The sequence below is a fragment of the Artemia sp. Qi Xiang Cuo genome, chromosome 4 (genome assembly GCF_049724085.1).
Source record: "Artemia sp. Qi Xiang Cuo chromosome 4, ASM4972408v1, whole genome shotgun sequence".
Taxonomy (NCBI): domain Eukaryota; kingdom Metazoa; phylum Arthropoda; class Branchiopoda; order Anostraca; family Artemiidae; genus Artemia; species Artemia sp. Qi Xiang Cuo.
In genome coordinates, this window is record NC_142797.1 from 27,413,586 (window position 1) to 27,436,628 (window position 23,043).

The 23,043-nt window shown below is 35.1% G+C and overlaps 1 protein-coding gene across 1 annotated transcript in view; it reads right to left on the minus strand.

Annotated features, from left to right (window-relative positions):
• The window catches only part of Mrgn1 (Mahogunin ring finger 1), a 139,008-nt gene that overhangs the window by 82,359 nt on the left and 33,606 nt on the right, over positions 1-23,043 (minus strand). The window contains exons 3-6 of the mRNA XM_089087835.1: positions 22,277-22,515; positions 13,013-13,197; positions 11,127-11,284; positions 4,920-5,054 (exon numbers count right to left, since the gene is read on the minus strand). Coding sequence (XP_088943961.1) covers positions 4,920-5,054; positions 11,127-11,284; positions 13,013-13,197; positions 22,277-22,515 — 717 coding nt within the window. The remainder of the gene's footprint in view (positions 1-4,919; positions 5,055-11,126; positions 11,285-13,012; positions 13,198-22,276; positions 22,516-23,043) is intronic.

A 23,043-nucleotide genomic window follows, 5' to 3' on the forward strand; every position in this document is an offset into this window, starting at 1 on the left:
TTTTTATTGACCGTTTTTTACGCTTGTTTGGTGTTTCTTTTATTTTAGTCTTGCTGTATTATTTTTTTCTTTGTTTTCTTTTTGGACATATGAAGCGAATTCGGGTCTATTAGAGCTTGTGATAGCCTTTTGAAAATAAATATTATCTAATCTTATCTCAGTACTCACAAATAAGTTCATATAACTTATAAAATTTATAATGATCCACTACCATTAGAGAAACTGGCGAAATATCCAGGAATCATAATTGACCATCAGTTAAAGTGGAAAGCCACTGTACAAAGAAAGCGCGGGAACCAACAGCTTCTAATTCCAGAGCCAGGGAATAACAGGGAAAAGCTGGGGCTTAGCTCCAAATTAGATCATAAATTTGTTCTGAGGCAGTCATTCGACCATTACTGTCGTATGGTGTAGTGGTCTGGGTCAGCACAACTCAATTTAAGTTACATATGACCTTTTTCATAAGGCTACAAAGGCCCACCTGCCTAATGATAACATCGCGTACTATGGAACTGTCACAGCTTCCATGGAACTATGTATAGGACTCCAATATATAGAGTGTTTTCAAGAGGAATTCGCAATATAAAGTGCCATCAGACTGAAAATTGCTGACCAATAGACTGAGAGACAGACGTTAAGAAGTGGAAAACGAAAAGCCATGTAAATACATGTAACTCAATACTGCTTAAGTGCAGGGAGCTAAAGATGCCCAAGGATAATACTGTCAAAATGATGAAACTAGTAGGACATTTTCAGACTGTCATAAAAGCAAGGAATGAAATGAAGCAGGAGTTTTTACTGCTCTACGAAAATAATCCAATTATCTGTTATAGAGATGGATGGCGAACCCACGGAAGATTGGGCACAGGAGCAGTGATGTACCATAATAATGCCCCTAATCTGAATGAAGAGATTACAAGTTATCACATAGGGGAATTTGTAACAGTCTTCCAGGTTGGAATGTTTCGAACAGAACACGTAGCCGAGAGATTGGAGCAGCTAAAAAAGTAAAAGTAGGAACATTGTTATATTATCGACTAATCAAGCATGCCTTAAGGCCCTTAAGAATATTAAGAGCATCCAAAAAAGTGCATTGGAGTGCTATGAAGCCTTAAATAGACTAGCATCAGATGGTCACCGTATTACACTGATGTGGGACCCGGAACATCCTGGGATCACAGGTAATGAATTGGCCGATGAATCAGCTAAGGTTGGGACATCAATGACTTGTTATGGACAAGCACTTTTCACACCCACCGTTCAGAGTTGCTGGAAGGCTGCTATAGGGATGGACCCTTGAGAGGGCAGAACAAAATCAGCACGGAAAGATAGGATGTAAGGATACAAAGGAAGTAATTCCGAAGTTTAATCCCACGCTGACTAAACAACTTCTTCGACTTCGTCTGCAATACGAATGATTATTAAAGCCATTACAGGAACTGAAAATTTTTCAAGCCATATCACTGGAATTGGAAGAGAGTTTCCCAAAGATGTCAGATGGCTGGGTAAACAAGAACTGTTCAGCTGGAATTAGGTACCGACTAAAGACATTTCATAATTGTGATGTTAAACTGGATGATATAGTTGTGGAGGGCAAATGCCATCAGCTAGCAGGACATATGACGAGGATGGAAGAATTTTCCCTTAGTCCTCAATTAGTTGATCCGGTTTCTCTCTTTTTTTTTCTCTTTTTGAGAGTTGAAGCAATGGTCCTTGTGGTCTGAGCCTCAGTTAAATTTGATGAGTCAACCATTAATAATAATAATATGTGACAATAATAATAAGGGTATTGGTGTATTTATATATTTTGTTTTACGATATAGCTTTTATAATAGTTTTAGATTAATATTATTGTTATTATATTGGTGCATAAACACAAATTTATGTACTTTATTTCGTCACAAAATTATTGTAGAGTACATAAACAGGAAGCGTAATAGCTAATTAAATAATAATTTCAGCTAAGATCTTTAGATGTAACGAAAAAATGTAATTATCGACTATTGTCAGAAACTATAGCGAGTTGAAACGTTTTATATATCACAATAGAGTCGCACTATTCAGCTACTATAGTTATTTAAAAAAAAACTAAATGGAAAAATAAAATTCCTTCGGAAACGGAAAAATTAAAACGGAAATATAAAACTCAATAACTCAAGTTTATACTTAACGATCCTAAAAACAGCCCAATAAACTTAAAAAAAGCTTTAGAGAAAAATAGGAAACAAAATAAATTATCTATTGGAGTCTAAACACAAACAAATAAGAAATATTTCAGAAAATATCCTTAGTTTGACAATAGTTTAAATAATAACAAGTAAATAAATAAAATCTCTAATAAAAATAATATAGAAAATAAAGATAAAAATTAAATAAAACAAATAATAAAACAATAAAAGATAATAAAATAATAAAAACAAAAATAAACAAAACTACAAAGAATAAAAAAAAATAAAAAAAAATTAACAATAAATAAACAGAAACAAAATTTTAATTAATCTTGTTGTTGTTGTTTAGTAGCTGCTAAGATCTTTTTGCGTGCTTCTTTTTTATCTTTCGTATATTTGATGTACTTCTGATAGAACACTGGTGGATTCAGGGGGGCGGGGGGGGGAGCAAGAATTTTTTTGGCGCCCTCATTGCATGTTTTTCACTCTTTTTTTATATAATCTTATCCATTTGGTCAATTATTAGCGCCCTTGTCACATTGCCCCGCCCCCCCCCAAGATTTTGCACTAGATCCGCCTTTGTGATAGGTTTGCACCATTAGCAAACAATTATAAAAGTTACCCATGTATGATTTTTTTTTCACTTTTGTTTTTTTCACTTTACGCATACAGGTTTCAATCGTTCCTAACCTACTTTTAGGTTAGAAACGATATATGGCCATGCCTATAATGATTGATTTGTTAATAAATGATTCTGATTATATTGGGTTATTTGGTCGTTTTAGTTTTCCTGATGTGACACCAAAATCTTTGGGTTCTGTTATTTTATTTAGTTCACTATCTTAGTTAAAAGTTTTTCCCACTCTTACACATTTTAGGCTTTTAATGTAATGATTTTTTCTTATGTAATTTTGGTACCTAAAGGAGTTTAAAAGTTTCCTATTCCATTTCTAATGGACTTTTTAATTTTGAAACATAAATTATTCTTGAAATTATTAAACGAATTCTTTCAATTTCGAGATTTGAAATCTGATGTGCAGTCGGGTTTTTAGAATAGACAAATATTGTGAGAGCATCAATCGATTTGCCATATTCTGAGAGCACCAATTGCAGTGAATTTCTGAGAGCACCAGTCTGAGAGCACAAATATTCTGAGAGCACCAATTGCCGTGAATTTCTGTGAGCACCAATCTGAGTTTTCTGAGAGCACATATATTCTGAGAGCACCATTTGCCGTGAATTTCTTTTCTATGTAAATTAAATTAAATTTCTTAATTTAAATCTTTACTTAATTTCTTTACTTAATTTACTTAATTTCTTAAGTAATTTGAATTTCTAAATTTTCAATTTTAATTGAAAGTAAAAAAGACATAAATGAATTTACAATGTCCAGTGTCACCAACAAAAATTATTTAACTGATAAAAGAAGAAACAAGCGTTTTAGCCCTGATTTTATAAGAAGTAAAAAAAAAGGTGCCACTCACAATGCGGTTTTACTTAGCAAAAGTTGAACAATTCCAAATATGCTTCTACTTTAATTTATCAAAATTTTGATTTCAATTATCTTTCGTTTTGTTAATAGTTATATTATAATGCTTATGTATTACTATATAACTTATGGCTAGAAATTGATGTTTAGCTCAGCACACTTGTGAAATATTCTTAAAAGAATATTTTGATATCGTCAATCGATCAGCTGTAAATTTCTTTTCTACTTAATTAAATTTCTTAACCTTCAATTTTAAAAGAAATTAGTGTGGTTTCACCTATCTGAACCGGGGAAATTCAAAACAAGCTTCATTTAATTTATTAAAACCTGGATTTCCATTAAAGGTTGAATTTTCTTTCGTTTCAGCCGTAAAAATTCCTGAAAGACTGCATATTTTTTGTTTTAGGTTATTTTCCCTTAATTATAAAGTATTTGGCGTTACATTAGTAATTAGACCACAAGCGAGTTTTAAAAGTACAAAAAACATACCTACGTTTTTCATGTGGCAAAAGGTAAACAAAGAATTACAAATTATAGCTAATATTGTTGTTTCGAGTTCTTAATTAAGTTTTTAATTCTAATGAGCAACGGTAAATGGTGCAGATTTTCTATTCTCGAAGGCAAACTTAACTTTATTTCCCTTTTATGCCAAAATCCGTGGTTACATGCAGCCAAAGACTGAGGGCCATGAACGTATCCAGGTGGTACCCGGTTTGAACCACTTTCAAAATTTTTGTCCGACTCGTAAAAAAGTAACAAAAATACATCTGAAAAAATTTTTGGTTGCCATTTTTTTCTGTAGCCCCTTTCAGAACAGCCCCCTTTCAAGTTGTTTTTTTCTGTAGCCCTTTTCAGAACAAAAATTTTGTATTATGATGTGTCACAAGGCCTTAGTATAATGTGTCACAAGTCAACCATTTACCTAGGTGTTCTCCTTGGAACTTTTTTTGTTAAATTTCTGTTTAAAGGAATCAACAGGTGGGTTTTTAGGAGTAAGATCCTGCGGAGGGCATTCCAAATGAGGTCATTACAATATATCTTACAGAGCTTATTTTCCGGTACGCATTGCAGTAGGTAATCAAACTCCTCAAGTAGGTAATCCTACCGTGCCATTTTTCCCCGCATTTGCTGTATTAAAGGCACCTCATAGAGGAGCCCTAGCCCTTCATAATTTGACCGGCCCGAAATATCTGCCATATTCTTTTGCTATTAGGAGATTATCCCGTTGCTCCTTTTTGAATTTGGACATATTCCTTACTTACCTGATATCTTAAGGAATCGGCACATGTGCTGCACAAGCACAGATGTCGACATGGTAGAATAAGCGTATCACGTTCCTCGGACATGCAGATCACACATTCAGATGAATTATCTTCAACGTCTTCCATGGATGCAGGCTGAGAAAAGAAGAAGAACCAATCAACTAATGGGTACAATATTTACACTGGAAATGATAGCAGCGGCATAATAATAATACATTAAAAATGGATTTTAAACAGAGTTAACTAATAAAGAAAAGGTTGGGAATTTCAAATAGAAAACTTCCTTTGTTGATTACCTTTATTTATTTAAAGGTTGGTTATTCTGACATTTATTAGCTATTCCTATGTTCATTAATTATAGTTCCTCACTATAGTGAGATCAAAAATGATAAAGGTGAGCCTTTAAATTAATCAACGGCCCAGCAGGCCAATATTAAAAAAATTTACGAAGATCCAAATCTAAGGTCCATTAGCAATACACTTCACTTCTTATACCCTATTTACTTTATATACCGATATGCCACGATCTTTTTCATTAAAAAATTAAATCCTAATTTTGGTAATTTTCTAAGACGTTTTTACCCTCTTAACCACTTTAAAGAATCAAATTTCCTTTTTAGTGGCCTTGGCACTTTAACTTGTTTGGTGCGATGTGTTTTTAGCTTATTTTTCATACACATTTTATTCATTTTTCTTATTTTGACACCCGCTAGTACCGCCAAAATTACATACTGAGATCCTTCACAATAGAAACTGAAGGCCCGGTTCTTCTTAATTTTCAAAGACAATTATCGCTGTTTAGGCTTCCACTTAAACAAGTCAATCATATTTAATTTTCACTGGCCTTTGTACTTCTAAGTGTGTCTAACTATCTGATTCACGATCCTCATTTCAAAATTAAAGAATTTGCCACCAGAAAGCATACTCTTCTTATTTACCAAAAAAACATCTCATTTTGCTTGAGGACTGATCTGCAATAGAAAGGGATTGCCAAGATTGGCAAAAAAAATAAATAAACAAAGTGATAGAAGAATTTTCAAACAGTTCGTGGTAACGAACTGTAAGCAGGGAGCGACCCGGCTCAATTGTAACCAAAGCTCAAAAAAGCGGAATTTTGATACCAGTAGATACATCAAAAGAATCGGATTTTCATTTCGAATTCAAATATTTAAAATTCATCAAGTTTAGCCTTACCCATCAAAAGTTACGAGCCTGAAAAAATTTGCATTATTTTCGAAAAAAGAGGGAAACTCCCCCTAAAAGTGATAGAATGAAAATCAAACCATCATGTTCAGCGTATCAGAGAACCCTACTGTACAGGTTTCAAGCTCCTACCTGCAAATATTTGGAATTTTGCATTTTTTGCCAGAAGAATGATCACGGATGTGTGTTTGTTTGTTTGTTTGTTGTTGTTTTTTTTCTTCTCAGGGGTGATCGTATCGATCCAGTGGTCTTAAAATATCGCGAGAGGGCTCATTCGAACTGAATTAAAAAGTTAGTGCCCTTTTTAAGTGACCAAAAAATTGGAGGGCAATTAGGCCCCCTCCAGCGCTCATTTTTTTCCAAAGTCACCCGATAAAAATTTTTAGATAACTCTATTGTTCAGCATAGTCGAAAACCTCATAAATATGCCTTTTAGGAAGACTTAACCTCCCACACTCCCCGAGGGAAGGGCTCCTAGTTATGAACTTTGACCACTATTTACATACAGTATTTGTTATTTGGAAGCATTCAGACGTTATGAGGAGGGATCCCTTCTAGTGGGGAGGGGGGTCGGAGGAGGAAGTTACGTGGGAGGATCTTTCCATGGAGGATATTGTCATGGGGGAAAGGACATTTCAATGACGGGGGCCGCCAAATTTCCCAGCATTATTTAAAAAAAAACGATCAGAAATTAAATAAAAAAACAAGTTTTTTCAACTGAAAGTAAGTAACAACATTAAAACTTAAAACAAACAGAAATTATTCCGTATATGAAAGGGGCTGTCCCCTCCACAACACCTTGCTCTTTACGCTAAAGTTTTTTATTGTTTTAACAAATAGAGTTGTGAGAAAGAGTCAAAATTTAGCGTAAAGAGCAAGGCATTGAGGAGGGGACAGCCCCTTCCATATACGGAATAATTTCTGTTAGTTTTAAGTTTTAATGTCGCTCCTTACTTTCAGTAAAAAAAACTTGTTTTTTTTTTTATTTAATAACAGCAAAAAAGGAAACCAATTATTAAATCGTAAAATATATTCCCTTTTAATTATTAAAAAAAACTTTTTTTCCACTGAAAGTAAGGAACAACATTAAAACTTAAAAAGAACAGAAATTATTATTTATATGAAGGGGTCTAACCCATCCTCAACACCTCGCTATTTATACTAAAGTTTTGTAGTACTTTTGAAAAAGCTTATTGTTCTAATTAAACGACCCTTGTGTTTCAGGAGTCATCTTTAAAGAATTGGGAAAAAATTCAATCTTTAGCGTAAAGAGGGACGTGTTGAGGAGGGGACAGCCCCCTTCATGTATGTAACAATTTCTGTTCATTTTACATTTTAATGTTGCTCATTACTTTCAGTTGAAAAAACTTGTTTTTTTTTAATTTAACTTCTGATCATCTTTTAAATATTGCCAGGAAATCCCACCTCCACGGAGAAATCCCCCTACCCATGGAAATATCGTCTAGATAATTCAATCTCGGTGAAAATTTACACTAGACAATTACCCTTAACAACTCTACGCGTAAAATTGAGACGGAAAAAGAGAAAGCAAGGCATATAAAAAGAATTTTCAAAAGAATTTGAAAGAAAAGAATTATAAAAAGAATAGGAATTCTGGCAAATTCCCCCAGTGTATAATTTCGCCTAACAAGTTCACCCCCTGGAAACTTCCCTCCCTGTGGAAAATTCTCCGGTGGAAATTCTCTCCCAGCAGAAAATTATTCCCCACCCCCCCACCCGAAAATGTATGCATACTTTCCAATAACAAATGCTATGCGTAAACAATGGTTAATTTTATAACTTAGACATTGCCCCTGGGGCTGTGTGTGGGGGGGGGGCATGTTATATCCTCAAAATTTTGATCGGACGATTTTGGAAAAAAGGGCGGGGAGGGGGCCTAGTTGCCCTCCAATCTTTTTGGTCACTTAAAAAGAGCACTAAAACTTTTACTTTCCGTTTGAATGAGCCCTCTTACGATGTTCTAGGACCAATGGGTCGATACGATCACCCCTGGGAAAAAAAACAAATAAACACGCATCCGTGATATTTCTTCTGGCAAAAGATACAAAATTCCGCATTTTTGCCGATAGGAGCTTGCAACCTCTACAGTAGGGTTCTCTGATACGCTGCATATGATGGTGTGATTTTTATTTAGATTCTATGACTTTTAGGGGTGTGTCGCCCTTTTTTTTCGAAAATCAGGCAAATTTTCTCATGCTCGTAGCCTTTGATCGGTAAATTAAACTTAATTTAAACATTAAACTTAATGAAATTTATATATCTGAAATCCAATTCTTTTGATTTATCTATGGGTATCCAAAATTCCGTTTTTTAGAGTTTCGGTTACTATTGAGCCAGGTCGCTCCTTACTTACAGTTCGTTACCACGAACAGTTTTATAAAACAAGCATGGGCCTGAATTAGGAGGTACCCATGCTTGATTATAAAGCACCAAGCGAAAATCCCAAAAATCACTACGTTATCCACAGAAAAGCAGAGGCTTGGTCAATTCTGATTAAATTTCGTACAAAAAAGAACTTTTCTCCTTATATAATTGAAATCAAACGGATACACAGAAGTTTTTGTTTGGAAGAGCCCAGCAATAAACAAAAATTCAGAGGGAGGGAGGGCGCAGTAAAAATAAAGATGGTAACTCCATCAAAATGAGGCACGGCTGTAGGGGGGGGGGTACCTTACTCTGCTAAGTGTCAACGTACATTTGTTTTCTGGGTAATAAAATTCAGCCATTCATTCATTCATGTACGCTCTCAAGTACCAGCCAAATTACAGAAAGTGAATTGGAAGCCTGACCCAGCTATCCATAGAAGAAGAAAGAAAATTGCCTCTTCAGGCCGAAACCATAAATTTATGAAAGTTATATTAATTGCTAATACTCGCTTTTTCTCACTAATGCGTATTGTGGCACTGTTCTTTTGTGACACAGTTCTTTTCTAGCAACAAAGGATTGGTGGTGATGGATAAGGTAATAGAATTTTTTACATGACTTTTAACTAGAATCGGCGGTAGCCTTCCAAATTTTTGGCAACAAAGCCAACCAAAGGTTGCTGCCACACTTCCAGTTGATCATAAATCTAGTTTTTCTCGTATTTTCTAGGGCAACATAAATCTAGTTTTTCTGTTGTCTAGCGCAAACACTACACTTTCAGTTCTCTACCTTTTGAGTGTCCCCATTGACCCTGTATTTTGCTATTTTTAATATTTGTAAATGAAATTCACTAACAAATTTGAGCTAATGACTTAAATATAAAACAGATTTATGCAGCACATGAAGTGTTGCGGCAGCTTTCGGTCAGCTTCAACAAAAAAAGCACTGCAGGACAAAAATATCTCGATGTTGTGTCTTTGCCTCGAAACTTGAAAAATGGCATTTCAAAAGAAGGATTCGTTCTTAAAGAAACAAATATCCCACACGTTGCTTAAAGACGGTCTTAAATTAAATTGATCTTAATATCAATTTTATTCGCCATTTCCTGAAAACCAAGCAGTGCTGTTAATCTTAAAACAAACCACGTATACAAGCTAATGCTTTATTACTTTCCCCCAAAAAATAAAACCTAACACAACCTGTGTTCTAAAACTATCGTATGAACAAGAAAAGTCTACGTTATTCTACCTTAAAATATGGAACCTGATAATTTTGGCCTATGTACTTGATGAACAATTTGATTCTTTGTCTATCACCGTTTGATTGCCACATAAACACTTAACTAACAATTGCAAAACAAGTCATTCCGTTATGCTATTATTTTTAATCGTTTCATAGCCCCTTTAACAAAGACCACATTTCCCAACCTAAAATGTACCGAAAATGAATAAAAGGTAGACTAATTAGCACTACTGTGTAAATTCCGTCCCAGAAGATGAACAAACTTTAGGATTCTTGCTTACAAGTCACTCTTTGTGATCTGCAAACAATGAAACTTCGAAACCTTCTTGTACCTGAATTAATAAATTTCAATGATTTAAAATTAATTTGATCAAGATCAATTTGGCTGTAGGTACCATCTACAAGCTTTAAAAAAAGTATGAACACTTTACTGGGGAGGGTAAAAGGGAATAAGAAGTGGTGAAGGCCTCTGGAAATCCATCCGCTGTGTCTCCTTGGCCCAAAATCATCATTGTCATGTCTCATTGGTCTAAGATACTTGCTCCAAAAATTTCAAGCTAATCGGTGAAAAAAAAAGCCTGCCTACATTCTGAAAATTTTGGTGATGGGAGGCAGTCTTGAACTACTTTTTTCCTCCAGAGAGTCATACTGATCGAAAGTTTTGAATTATTTTGCTTCAAACAGGGCTTAAATATGCTTATTTTTCTGCTAAAAAGCCGCTGGTGAGAGAGATAGGGGCGTTCGAGGAGCAAGGGTCCCACTCTGTGCTGCAAATCATACAGATTGATAATTATTGCGCCTATATCAGCGAGGTGTAACAAGCCCAACATACCGCTTAAAAGTTGGGGGTTGAAGGGAGGGTGTCTCGAAGGAGCAACAGTTCCAATTGGGTTAAGTACTGCTGAAAAGTTGGAAAAGCAAAGACTGGGGCAGAGGAGGGTGGGCTGAAGGAGGTAAGAGCCCACTTGTGCCGCAAATCATAAGAGATTGGAGATAATTGCATACTTTCGATTTATACAAAGTTTAGTAAGCCTATCTTTCCATTCTCCAATTTCATTTTGGATCTTTAATCATTCTGATTAAATGTCCTGTGTGATTCTGGTTGAAAGGTACAAGGTGCAAAATGCTTACCATTTTACTTTTTTATGGTTACACGTGCATAAAAACAGGTTGAAATACAGGTATATTTTCTACTTATTATTTATTTCCTTGCAAAACAAAAATCCCATTAAAATTAAGATATGTTTTCATCTTTACGATCCATCTCAAAAGCTTCCCCTTTATCTATCACTAACCAACTTGGGCAAGAAATTACCGCCTAATTTTAAGATATAAATGAAAATAGATAAAATAGACTAAAGAATAATTTGTTCTTACCCCTACCGTGGCAATATTTTTATTTTCAATTCCATAAATTTCTTGAAGGAGGTAGCAGAGACCATCAACAAAGAGCTTCTGTTTTAAAGGTCGAAGGAAATAGGATCCATCAAAGTGTTTTTCCACCACAACATATGTTGTTGTACTCTGACGTGGCTCTAAAACATAAAATAAAATAATATTAAACAACAAACAATTATGTAAATAAAAACAAGCGTTAAAGACAACAAAAAAGGGTTGATAGACAACCTTGTTAGACTAGAACAGAAGTGTTAAACTCACTTATGACCTGCGGCAGCCCTAACCTTCTAACAGCAAGCCGTACAACTTATTATGAACAACAGGAATTATCTGAACTTTAGTCCCATGCTTATCATGACAAGAAAGAAAGCAGTATCTCAATATAGACACCGAGCCGTAAGATCACACTATTTCTCTTAATTGTTATCAATATGTGCATGTGAGTCCAATCTTCTGAAGATGCGGGTATAAAAAGCTTCTTCCGTGAGAGTAGAATAGTGTCCCTTCGGTGAGGAAGGGACACGAAAATAAGAAAAGGTGCATATTTTTAGCCACGATTACCTCAGGAAATGAAAGAGAGTCCTTTAGACCAAACTTACGGACAATACACCTTACATTCCTAACCCCCTGTGTGCATACACGTCGTCTTATACTTGTTTACGTTTTAATCCATATTTTGTTGACTTTCTACTAACTTGAGAGCCCAACAATAGACTAGGATAATTAAATTTCATACTTTTCAAAATAAACTACCGTATACCTTACTACCCAAATGGGAATATTGGTGATAACCTTCACGCGGTGTCCCTGAAAGTGGTAGACACAAATAAGGGCCTACTGCTGCTCTTGTAGTCACCGCCCTGCCCAGTGTCTGATATGAGACAAGATGTTGTGGAATATTCTTCCAGTATTGGATGGATTGAAGCCAATAATGGCTGCCAAAATCGCGCCTAGGGGTATAAAACTATACATATGAAGTGGCGACTGTGACGCAAGAAAAGGTCCCATGATGAATAATCCGAGGTGGGAGAAAGAAGTTCTCTAGCTTGTACCGGTCCTGAGGATAAAGTGCCGCTTAGCGCCTGAGGTGATCTGGAGCTGATGGATGGGTTTCTCGGGATAGAGGAAACAACAGTGGACACAACAGCCCTAGATGGAATTACCCCACTTGAAGGAGCGCCAATAGCCCAGCGATTATTGGTGTTTTTTTGGGTTTGGAGCAAAGGACCTATTTGGCATAAGCCTCGACTCACTTTTGCCTATTCGTCCGTAATATTACCAATAAAAATAATAATACTAACCCAAAAAGTGATTCAAATTCAGTTCCGCAAATCGTGAATCTAATCCACACCCACTACTCCAAGAAAAGGAAAATAGAGTAAAGTAATACAAAAGTAGTAAATGAAAACTTGCAAGCATTATAATTGAAATGAAAATATAATAACGTGTAAAACTTTTAACTAAGACAGTGAGCCTTCGCTCTCTTAAATAAAAGTTTTAACCGTTACTAAATATTCGTTTATTTTTAATTCTAAATTCAAGTCTGTGTGGTCTAAGAAACTATTTATGGCTAGCCTTTTAATAAAAGAAGAAAACAGCGTGTTGCTTCATTAATAAGAAGCTTTGAACAGAGTGGGGTGGAGGAGGAGCGTAAGTAGCGGTGTTGGCTCTGGCAAGTTGGTGCTGTGATGCGTTTTTAGCAGTAGTAATAGTATTTATTTCTTCGATGCATTTTACTTCTTATGAGTCTTAAAAATAATTCATAAAAAAAAACAATAAGACAAAAAATGACAATAAAACAATAAACCAATAAGACAATAAAATGACAAAAAATTAAAACAAAAAATTAGAAAAACTTCTGTTACCATCCCCTTCTTCTGCTATCAGTTGTACGGCGACTGGTATAACTCCATTTTCTGGGCTGTATTGCAAGTCAGAGGTGGAAAATCTGCTGGGAAAGAATAAGTGCATCGGCTGAGAATAAACTTGGCCAGGTCCCGCAGGAAAATGTATCATGGGACCGTCTATTGTCCTATCACGTGAGGAATAGCTGCAAAGATAATATATGAAGTAATTATTTCTATTGCTTCTTCTCGGTGACTCCGTGTTTTCTGTGCAGTCTCACTTTTTCTAATTAGCACAAGGGAAAATTCAATTTAGGGTTCTCTATTCTAAAATCAACCATAGTAGAAATAAATTAACCGTAAGGCCTTAGTTCATTCGAACACTAACCGCAAACAGAAAATGTCCCGGTCCTCGTGGGTACACTTCGCAAATAGTTTTGGGCGAATATTAATTAAGGTTTGTTCCATATACAGCTCTTCGATCAGCTTAAAATAATACATCACCCCTCCAAAAAAATATCTGAGATTTAATTAAGCAGATATTGTCAAAGGAAATAACGTGCATTTTGTTTAAACCTACAGAATACCCGTAAATATTGCGTGAAATTCCTTACAAATTGGCTACTTTTTTTATTAGCTTTTAAAGCAATCTAATCACCAAAGTATTTTTGGTTTTTCACGTGCACAATTTATATTTAAATGACCAAAAGAAAAAGCATAAAATTAGACAATTCTCTATTTAAAGATGAAGATTGACATTCTTAATATAGCAGTTGTGCATGCAAGAACCAAAATATACACAGTAAATTTAAGAAAAAAAAAATCGAAAATTAAATTAATTTCGTCAACTCATTGAAAGACAATTCATTCATCTATTCTGTTAAACGAGTAGAACATAAAATTAAAACAAAATTCAGCTACTTATCAAACTCGAATTCAGTTTCTGAGGTATTTTTCAAACTAAAAAAAAATGCGAAGCTAATTTCACAAATGTAATTCGATGGACAGAAAAACTGTTGACTTGTGTTGAAACATTAGCACAACCAACTATAGAAAAATAATATACCCTAAACCTGCACAAGGAACATAAAACTTCATAAAAATAAAGAAAAAAAAATCTATAATCTCAACTATTCCAAAATTAGAGGATAGCCTCATTTTCAATATTGAGTGCACTTTTCTTCATTTCACTCAAGCATTTTGCTTTATTCTACCTACCAAATTTATTCAAGACATTCGAATTCTAAAAAAAAAACTTCTGAACGGATGTTCTTACTAGATTATTTACTTACTTTAGTTATGATCGAAAGTTACAAACAGAATTTAATTCTATGAAGGAAGGTACACGAGGAAATTAGAAAAAAAAGATAACGAGAATCACTTAATGAGGCGTCAAGACGCTGCACCCTTTTCTGGATTAAGTCTGAAATTCTTCTTCAGATGGATCGTCAGCTTCAAATCCTGTTTGACAGCTGAGTTCAGCACTGTCGAATTTTCGACTAATCAAAAAATTGGCAGAGTTTTCAAAATAAAGACCCGCGGAAAAAGGTTAGAGAAATGTATACTGACAAACCTGGATGAAAATTTGCTTCTTTCTACAATATCCAAAACCTACTTCCTGCTCAAATATCCAAGCAAAACAGCTTTATCAATAGAATCTGTCTTCCAGAAACCTGATTTACTGTTTTTATTTTGTAATTTGGAGTGGTTACATCATAAAGAGCTGGCACGTTTTAAATTTTATCGATGTGTTCTTCTAGAAAATTTGTGCTATTCATTTAATTCATTCGTCCATTCATCTAACCATGCTATGGTATAACTTGTATAAGCCCATTGCACCCTGTTTGCAGGATTGCTGTGATTCCGTAAAGATGACGTTGGTGACACGTTGTTAGACATCATTTCTGTAGAAAGTGGACTATTCTTGAACTATTTACTGTAGTTTAAAATCTATCAAAGAAGATAATAATAATAGTACAATGTTGCATTACAGTAACAATAATACTGATTAATGGTAATGATATTGAGTTTGTAACCAATATTTGTTCCACAATGATATACGTAAAACTTGTTTTTAAAAAAATTACTTCAAGTTGAAGTTTTCTCTCATTTGTTGTAATGATATGTGCCTGCCAGCTAGAGATGCGCAGTTAATGTATCAAGGGTCATTTAAAAATTGAAGAGGGCTTTTGGTCTTTAACTCCTGAAATCATGAAAAATTTTCATTGAAGACACACAGAACAATATTAAATTAGACGTGATGGACCCAACAGCAGCTAGGAACGTTAAGCGATCGCCTACAACTATTAGCCATCTAATTTCCAAATTTTATATCTGAAGCTAAGTTATACAGATTGAAAGATCAATGGAGAAATTGCAGATTGGGTGCAAATAACCTCGCAAATGGAGCAGAAAATATCCTAAGGCATTAGTTCTCGTTATTAAACATCAAGGGTAAGAGTGAGCTTCCTTCATTGTCACTCTGCAACCTGCAGCTGTCATCTGTCATCTGCAGGTCAGATCTGCAACCGAGCAATTTTGCCGTATTCTTCAGCTTCCGTGGAGAGAACTTTTTTCTCAACTGAATTGTGTTAAAACAAAAACAACTCTTAAAATTTCACAACATGAAAGCAACAAGAAATTTCAATAAAAGAAAAGGAAACCAACGATTTCCATAGAACAAAAGAAAATTGTAGAGAGGCAGAACAATACAGAACCGGAACAGCTATTCTTTTTGTAGACATCGACGAATAATAAATTGGCATTTAAAATTAGGAACCTATATTAAAATCATGGGACTTTTTTTCAAATTTGGGATTTTGGCAAGTAAATCGTAAGATTTCTTAAAACTTATAGGTGGTAATTCTGATTTTAAATTCTAATACGCTTTTAACGGCAGAAGGATAAGTGTCAAGGATTATGTCTCATATTTGCGTTATAGCAATATACCAGGCGCATTTTTAATGTAAGGCCCGTTTAAACATAACTTCACAACGAAAAATTACTTCAAAAAAGTAAATTTATTTTCAGAAAGTACATGGTTTACTCTTTAAAAGGCATAGTTGCTAAGTTTGTTCAAACACTTATCATACCTCCCAACTAATTTTAAATTGACCTCTTCATAAAAACTTGCCGCCTGCTCCGATAACCAAGAATTCACTGTTGTTTTTACGTCGTCATCGTCACTATAATGGTTGCCACTGAGGTGGAGAAACGAATGGTAATCACTCAGCGCCAGATCAAGACTGTAGGGTGGATGGTCGAAAACTTCCCAGCCAAAACTGTCCAACAAATTATGGGGCTAACCTGCAGTGCGAGGCATGGGCGCCCATAAGCTGAATTCCAGGGGGGGGCAAACTTCGTCTAATTGCTACTTTTAATGCTATATAATAGAAATCTCAGAACAAAAATATAAAAATAAGGCAGCATCATTCAGCCAGGGGGGCAAGAGCCCCCCCCCCGTGCCCCCCCCCCCCATATGGGCGCCCATGGTGCGAGGTCTTGCATTGTCACGAAGAAGGACAATACCTTTTGTCAGCATGCCAAGTTTTTTTTCGCTCTGCAGATCTTTCTGAGGGTTTGGCAGTAGGCTTCTGAATTGATAGTGGTTCCGACCAAGTGGTCGCATGAAGTCGACCAACAAAACACCATACCTATTCTAAAGCGTCTATGCCATGATTTTGCGCTGGAAGAGAATTTGTTTGGCCTTCAATTTGACAGGGGAGTTTGTGTGCTTCCATTCCATGTTCTGTTGCCTCGTTTTGGGCGTGATATGTGAAACTCATATTTCGTCTCCAGTTAAACCAGTTGCCACCTCAGTGGCAACTGTTCCAATGATGGCGACGACGTGAAAACGGCAGTAAACTCTTTGTTATTGGAGCCAGCGGCAAGTTTTCATAAAGAGTTTACTTTTATACTAGTTGAAAGATATGATAAGTGTTTGAAAAAACTTGGCAACCATGCCAAAAAAATAGAGTAAAGTGTGCACTTTCTGAAATAAATTTACTTTTTTGAAATAATCTTTCGTTGTGTCCTTATGTTCAAACGGACCTTACCTAAATTAATTAAAAAAAAACTTTTCGAAATAATAAGTTTTTCAAAGAAAAGTAAAGGCCATTTTATACTTAAGCTCAGCAGATACAAATACCTTTTAAAATTAAAACTCAAAACGACCAGAAATCACTAATAAAGAATAAATGAAACCCAAAACGAACAGAAACTAAATAAACAATCATATCAAAAACATACAACAAGTAATAATTTAAACGAATAAATAGATATTAAAGAGAGTATTGCTTAGATTTAATATGAATATCAAGCTTGAGATAAAAAAAAATATTTTCCTATTGAAGTACAAATGAAACTTAAAACGAACAGAAATTAAATAAACAATCAATGCAAACAAACATACAATAGATATTAATGTAAATTAATAAATAAATCTTAAAATGAGTGAAACTTAAATTTGAAAATGCAAATTAAGCTTGAAAGAAACAATAATCACCAGAAATAAGAGTTTGGGTTTGACCTCCTTCTCTCACTGTAAAAGTCTAAAACCTACTGCGTCACTAGCGCTATACTGAAAACCAATTTTGTGGCAAATATTTTCTTTTGTATCTATCTCACAAAATAAACATTAAAATTATAGTAACATTTTAAACTGATGAGCTTTCAGCAATTAATATCATTATACATCAAATATTCAGTTTAATTTATTAGCTCTTTTTAAAATTTTTAAAGACGAATATAGTGCCGCTAAAAATAAGTGATTGGGTTCTGCCTCCTTTCCTAAGTGTATATAAAAACCAAAATCCAACTGCGTCTTTGCCGATTAAATGAAAACGGATTGTGTTATAAACACTTTTTTGTCTAGTTCTTATAGCATTTGAAAATAAAATACAATTACAGCGAAATAAATTCTTGAACTGATGGATCTTTCAACAATTAATATTATTATACATAAAATATTAAATTTGATGTTGTTAATGCTTTCCAAGACAGTTCAAGACGCATATAGTTTTCAGTAAAGCGCCAATGACGCAGTAGGTTTTAGACTTTTACAGTGAGAGAAGGAGGTCATACCCAAACTCTTGTTTGTGGTGATTTTTGTTTACTTCAAGCTTAATTTGCTTATTCAATTTAAGCTTCCTCGTTTTAAGATTTATTTATTAATTTACATTTAAATCTATTGTATGTTTGTTTGCATTGATTGTTTATTTAATTTCTGTTCGTTTTAAGATTATTTGTACTTCAATAGGAAAATATATTTTTCGTCTTAAGCTTGATTTTCATATTCAATCTAAGCATTACTCACTTTACGATCTATTTATTCATTTATGTTATTACTTGTTGTATGTTTTTGCTATGATTGTTTATTTAATTTCTGTTCGTTTTGGGTTTCATTTATTCTTTAATAGTAATTTCTGGTCGTTTTGAGTTTGAATTTTAAACGGTATTTGTATGTGCTGAGCTTAAGTTTAAAATGGCCTTTACTTTTCTTTGAAAAACTTATTTTTTCGGAAAGTTTTTTTTTAATTAATTGTTGTTCGTTTTTGATTGCAAAAAATTTCAAGTTTTTTAAAATTCCTCATTTCAAAATCAAACTTTAAATAAAAAATCAAATATTCATCAAAGTATCAAAACTGATATCAAAGTAACAATATCAAAGTGAAAAAATTGGTTTGTGTCAACCTCAGAGTTTTTATTATCTGATGTTTGAACTATTTTAACAAAATTGCCATCTCAAAATTTTTATCGGATGGGTTTGGGGAAAAAGGGCGTGGGGGGACTAGATTAAGCTTCGGTCTCTTTTGACTCTTTAAAAGTGAACTAAAACTTTCTATTTTCAATCAAATGTGCCTTCTCTGAAGTTAATGCGAGTATCCCTTCTATAAAAACCATATAAATCCCCTGAGTATAACTTACAACGCATGTCCCTCGGCCCTGGGAGGCTTTGTCGACCCTGGAGTTGCAATTTCTGATGGTTGAACTATTTTTAACAAAATGGTCACCTGAAATTTTTATCGGATGGGTTTATCCATCCGATACGCCCAAAAGCGTGGAAGAGGGGAGGGGCTAGTTGCCCTCTGATCTTTTTCACTATGAGAAAATGAACTACAACTTTTAATTTACATTCAAATTAACCCTCTCTGAAGTTTATACGATCATACCTTCCATAAGAACCAGAGATGCCCCCAGAGCAATGCTTACAACACCTGCCCCGAGCCTGGGGGGGGTCGACACAGGAGTTTTTCTTATCTGACCTTAAAACTATTTTTAACGAAATGACCATACGTAAAGCAGTTTTGTTATGTGATCTTTGAACTATTTTTAACAAAATGGCTACCCCAAATTTTTTATCAGACGTATTTGGGGGAAAAGGGCTTGGGGGGCCAGTTGCCCTCTGATCACTTTAGACTCTTAAAAAGGGCTGGATTTCAATATCCAATCAAATGATCCCTCTCTGAAGTTTATAAGAGCGTCCCTTTCATATGAACAATATATGCCCCAGGGCATAACTTACAAAGCTTGCCCCTGGGCCCTGGGGGGTTGTGACGACACCTGAGTTTTTTTTTTATCTGACTTTTGAGAAATTTTTAACTTATAGTCTATCTCAAAATTTTTATTGGATATATTTGGAGAAAAGGGGCGTGGGGGGCTAGTTGCCCTCCAATATCTTTTGACTCGAAAAAACTTAACTAGAACTTTCAATTTCCAATCAAATGAGCCATCTCTAAATTTTTCACGAGTATCCCTTCAATAAGAACCATATATTCCCCAAGGGCATAACTTACAACACCTGCCCTCGGGCCCTGGAGGGCTGTGTTGACCCCTGAGTTTTCGTTATATGGTCTTTGAAATATTTTAAAAAAAGCTATCTCAAGGTTCTTATCGGATGAGTTTGACGAAAAAAGGAAGTAGAGGGGGGAGGGCTAGGTGCCCTCCAATCTCTTTTGACTCTTAAAAAGTGAACTAAAACTTTCCATTTCCAATCAAATGATACCTCTTTGAAGTTAATATGAGCATCCCTTCCATAAGAGCCATATATGCCCCCAGAGCATAACTTATAACGCCTGTCCCCGGGCCCTGGTGGGTTGTGTCAGCACTGGAATTTTTCTTATATAATCTTTGAACTATTTTTAACAAAATCTTAAAATTTTTATTGGATGCATTTGGGACAATAGGGTTTAGGGGGGCGGGAAGCTGGTTACCCTCCAATATCTTTTGACGCTTAAAAAGTGAACTAGAATTTTCAACTTTCAATCAAATGAGCCCTCTCCAAAGTTTATCCGACAATGTTGTCTATACAAAACCTTATATGCCCCCAGGGGCATAACTTACAACCCTTGCCCTGAGGGCTGTGGGGGAGTTTTCAACTTCGAAAACCTAATTTTCAGAACTTAAAACCACGTTTAATTAGCTGGTTGTCTAAAAATTTTCATTGTATGTGTTTGGGGAAAAGGCGCGCGTGAAAGGAGGGTTGGTTGCCATCAAATTATTTTCGACTATTAAAAAGGGCACTAGCCATTTAAATTTCAAATCGAATGGGCCTTTTTTAAATTTCTACGACACCACCTTCTATAAAAACCTTATATAACCCCAGGGTATAACTTAAAACCCTTGCCTTGAGGGTTGTGGGGGATTGTCCTCCTCAAAAACATATTTTCTATCTGTAGAAAAACTCTGCTCAACAAAATGGCCATCTAAAAATTTTGATGGGATGTGTTTGGTGGACTGAGGTGCGGGGGGGGGGGGGGCTAGGTGCCCTCCAATCACTTTTGACTATTAAAAAGGGCACTATCCCTTTGAATTTCCAATCGAATGAGCCTGTCTTGAAGTTTCTACGACAACACCTTTTATAAAAACCTTATATTCCCCCAGGGCTTAACTTAAAACTCTTGCCCTGAGGGTTATGGGGGAGTCTCCTCATCTAAAATATATTTTCTATCTGGAAATCAACTACGCTGAACAAAATGACTATCTCCAAATTTTGATTGGATGTGTTTGGGGGAATGCTGGGCGTGGGGGGGGGGCTAGTTGCCCTCCAATCATTTTCGACTATTAAAAAGGGCACTAGAACTCTCGATTTCCAATCGAATGAGCCCCCTTTGAAGTTTCTACGACGACCCCTTCCGTATGAAGTGTCTCTGGGAAAAAAAATAATAAATAAAAATAAAACATTGGAGCCGTATGGCCTTTACTATAAGCAACGCTACAGCGTTGCCTCTGGAAAACCCCTCATATCATAAACAGCGAGATACGCCTACGGTATTGTTATATGAACACCATGGTAATATTTATGGTAACAGGTTCCATTGACTGTCAGCACCCGTCCTCTGCCGACATTCATTTGCTTTATAAATGTGTGCGGTATACGACTTTAGTAAAATCCTTAACACCAAAAGTAGTTTATTGAAATACGTCTTTTAGCTTGAGACGGTAGTTGAGGAGACAATCGAACTCATTCTTCAAAAGCAAAGTCCTATCTCAATTAAAGTGAATAGTCAATAGAATTAACAGAAAAATAGAACGAACTATATGCTTTTACGGCAAGGTTTCATCAAAATACTTGGCACTAAAAGGGAAAGAAAATAGGAAACTGAATAGGAAGGAATCTTCAGCCCTTTAACAGTGGCGTAATGAGGAATTCAAAGTTAATACCATCGCCGGCAGTGCCGCGTTACTTACGACCTTAGAATACCACAGGCACCAAACAACGCTACTTAAAGAGATATCAATGTGTCCGTCTTCGGGGGCAGGATCCATACCCGTGGGAAATCTATACCATCTTTGGTTTCCAAATGTAAGCTCATGGAGTTTAGCAAAATAAGGTCTTTGAGCATTTGCAAGCAGAATTAGAAAAATTCCAAAACGAGTTTAACTCACGTTTAATTTTAGTTTATTCACGATCGAATATTAATTAAAATTGCAAAAGCAAAAGTGAATCATAAGTTAAAAAAGAGGTTAAAAACGTAAAAATGTTTCCTGTTTCAATTGACCAAAGTGGGCTATTGGCTATTTTACAGCAGACGTTAAAAAGAGAAAAAGAAAATAAATACAACCACCATTTCAATTAAATTTCTATAATTAGCCTTGGGATATTGCTGGATGATTTTTATTTTACTCCCGGGTTTTGTTTCAATTCTCGGAAACGAGCTTGGGTTTCCTCTTTCATTAGTTTCCCACATTCTCTGAGAAAGCCAGCTTTTTATATACCCCTTTTCCCCTTATTAGACATCAGGTATGGGTCACTGGAAGCTCAACGAAAAACAAAAGGCTACTTACATTACACCAGTTGGTGTAGCATCTTCGACGCATAAAATTTGAATTTTCGCAGAACATTTGACATCTGAATCAAAAATAAACTCAAAGTTATATACAGGTTCATCAGCTTTTAAATCACTGAATTGGGCTCCAACTGCTTCAACATCTGCTTTGACGAGTCGCACCGATTCTCGACGAATATGAACCAGGGCTTTTAAACATTTTGTCGGTTCTCCCGACTGAACGCTAGGGTATGGAAACTGAAATGAAAATACTGGTTCTAAATCTAAAGAACTGTGCCATAATTCAATTGCCATTAATGGATAATTGACTATTCGCTGTGATGTTCGTTCCAAGAGAACGGGTAACACGAAAATATAATCAATTTGTATTGCTCTAAGTGCACAACCGACTACAATGTTAGCACCTTGTATGTACCAAGGGCTTTTCGGGGGCTATCTCTGTTATTATCTGGTATTTTAGGCTGAGAGAAACAACAAATATTTAATTATCATTAAGGATAATTGAGTTCTGGAACACAGCCTAAGAAATTAAAAAATGATATTATTACATGTAACGAAATTTTTGACGAAAAAAAATAAATAAAAAAATGTATATATTTTAATTTGTGAAAGGGCAATTTGCATACACAAGGTAAAATTTAATTGGCGGTATTACTTTTGAAACCTTATAAGAAAAACACACACATGCTATGAAATCAATAAAAGAAAATTTAGAGACTACCGCTCAGGTCTATCTTTTCTGTCTCAATTTTAAACAGTAATGGT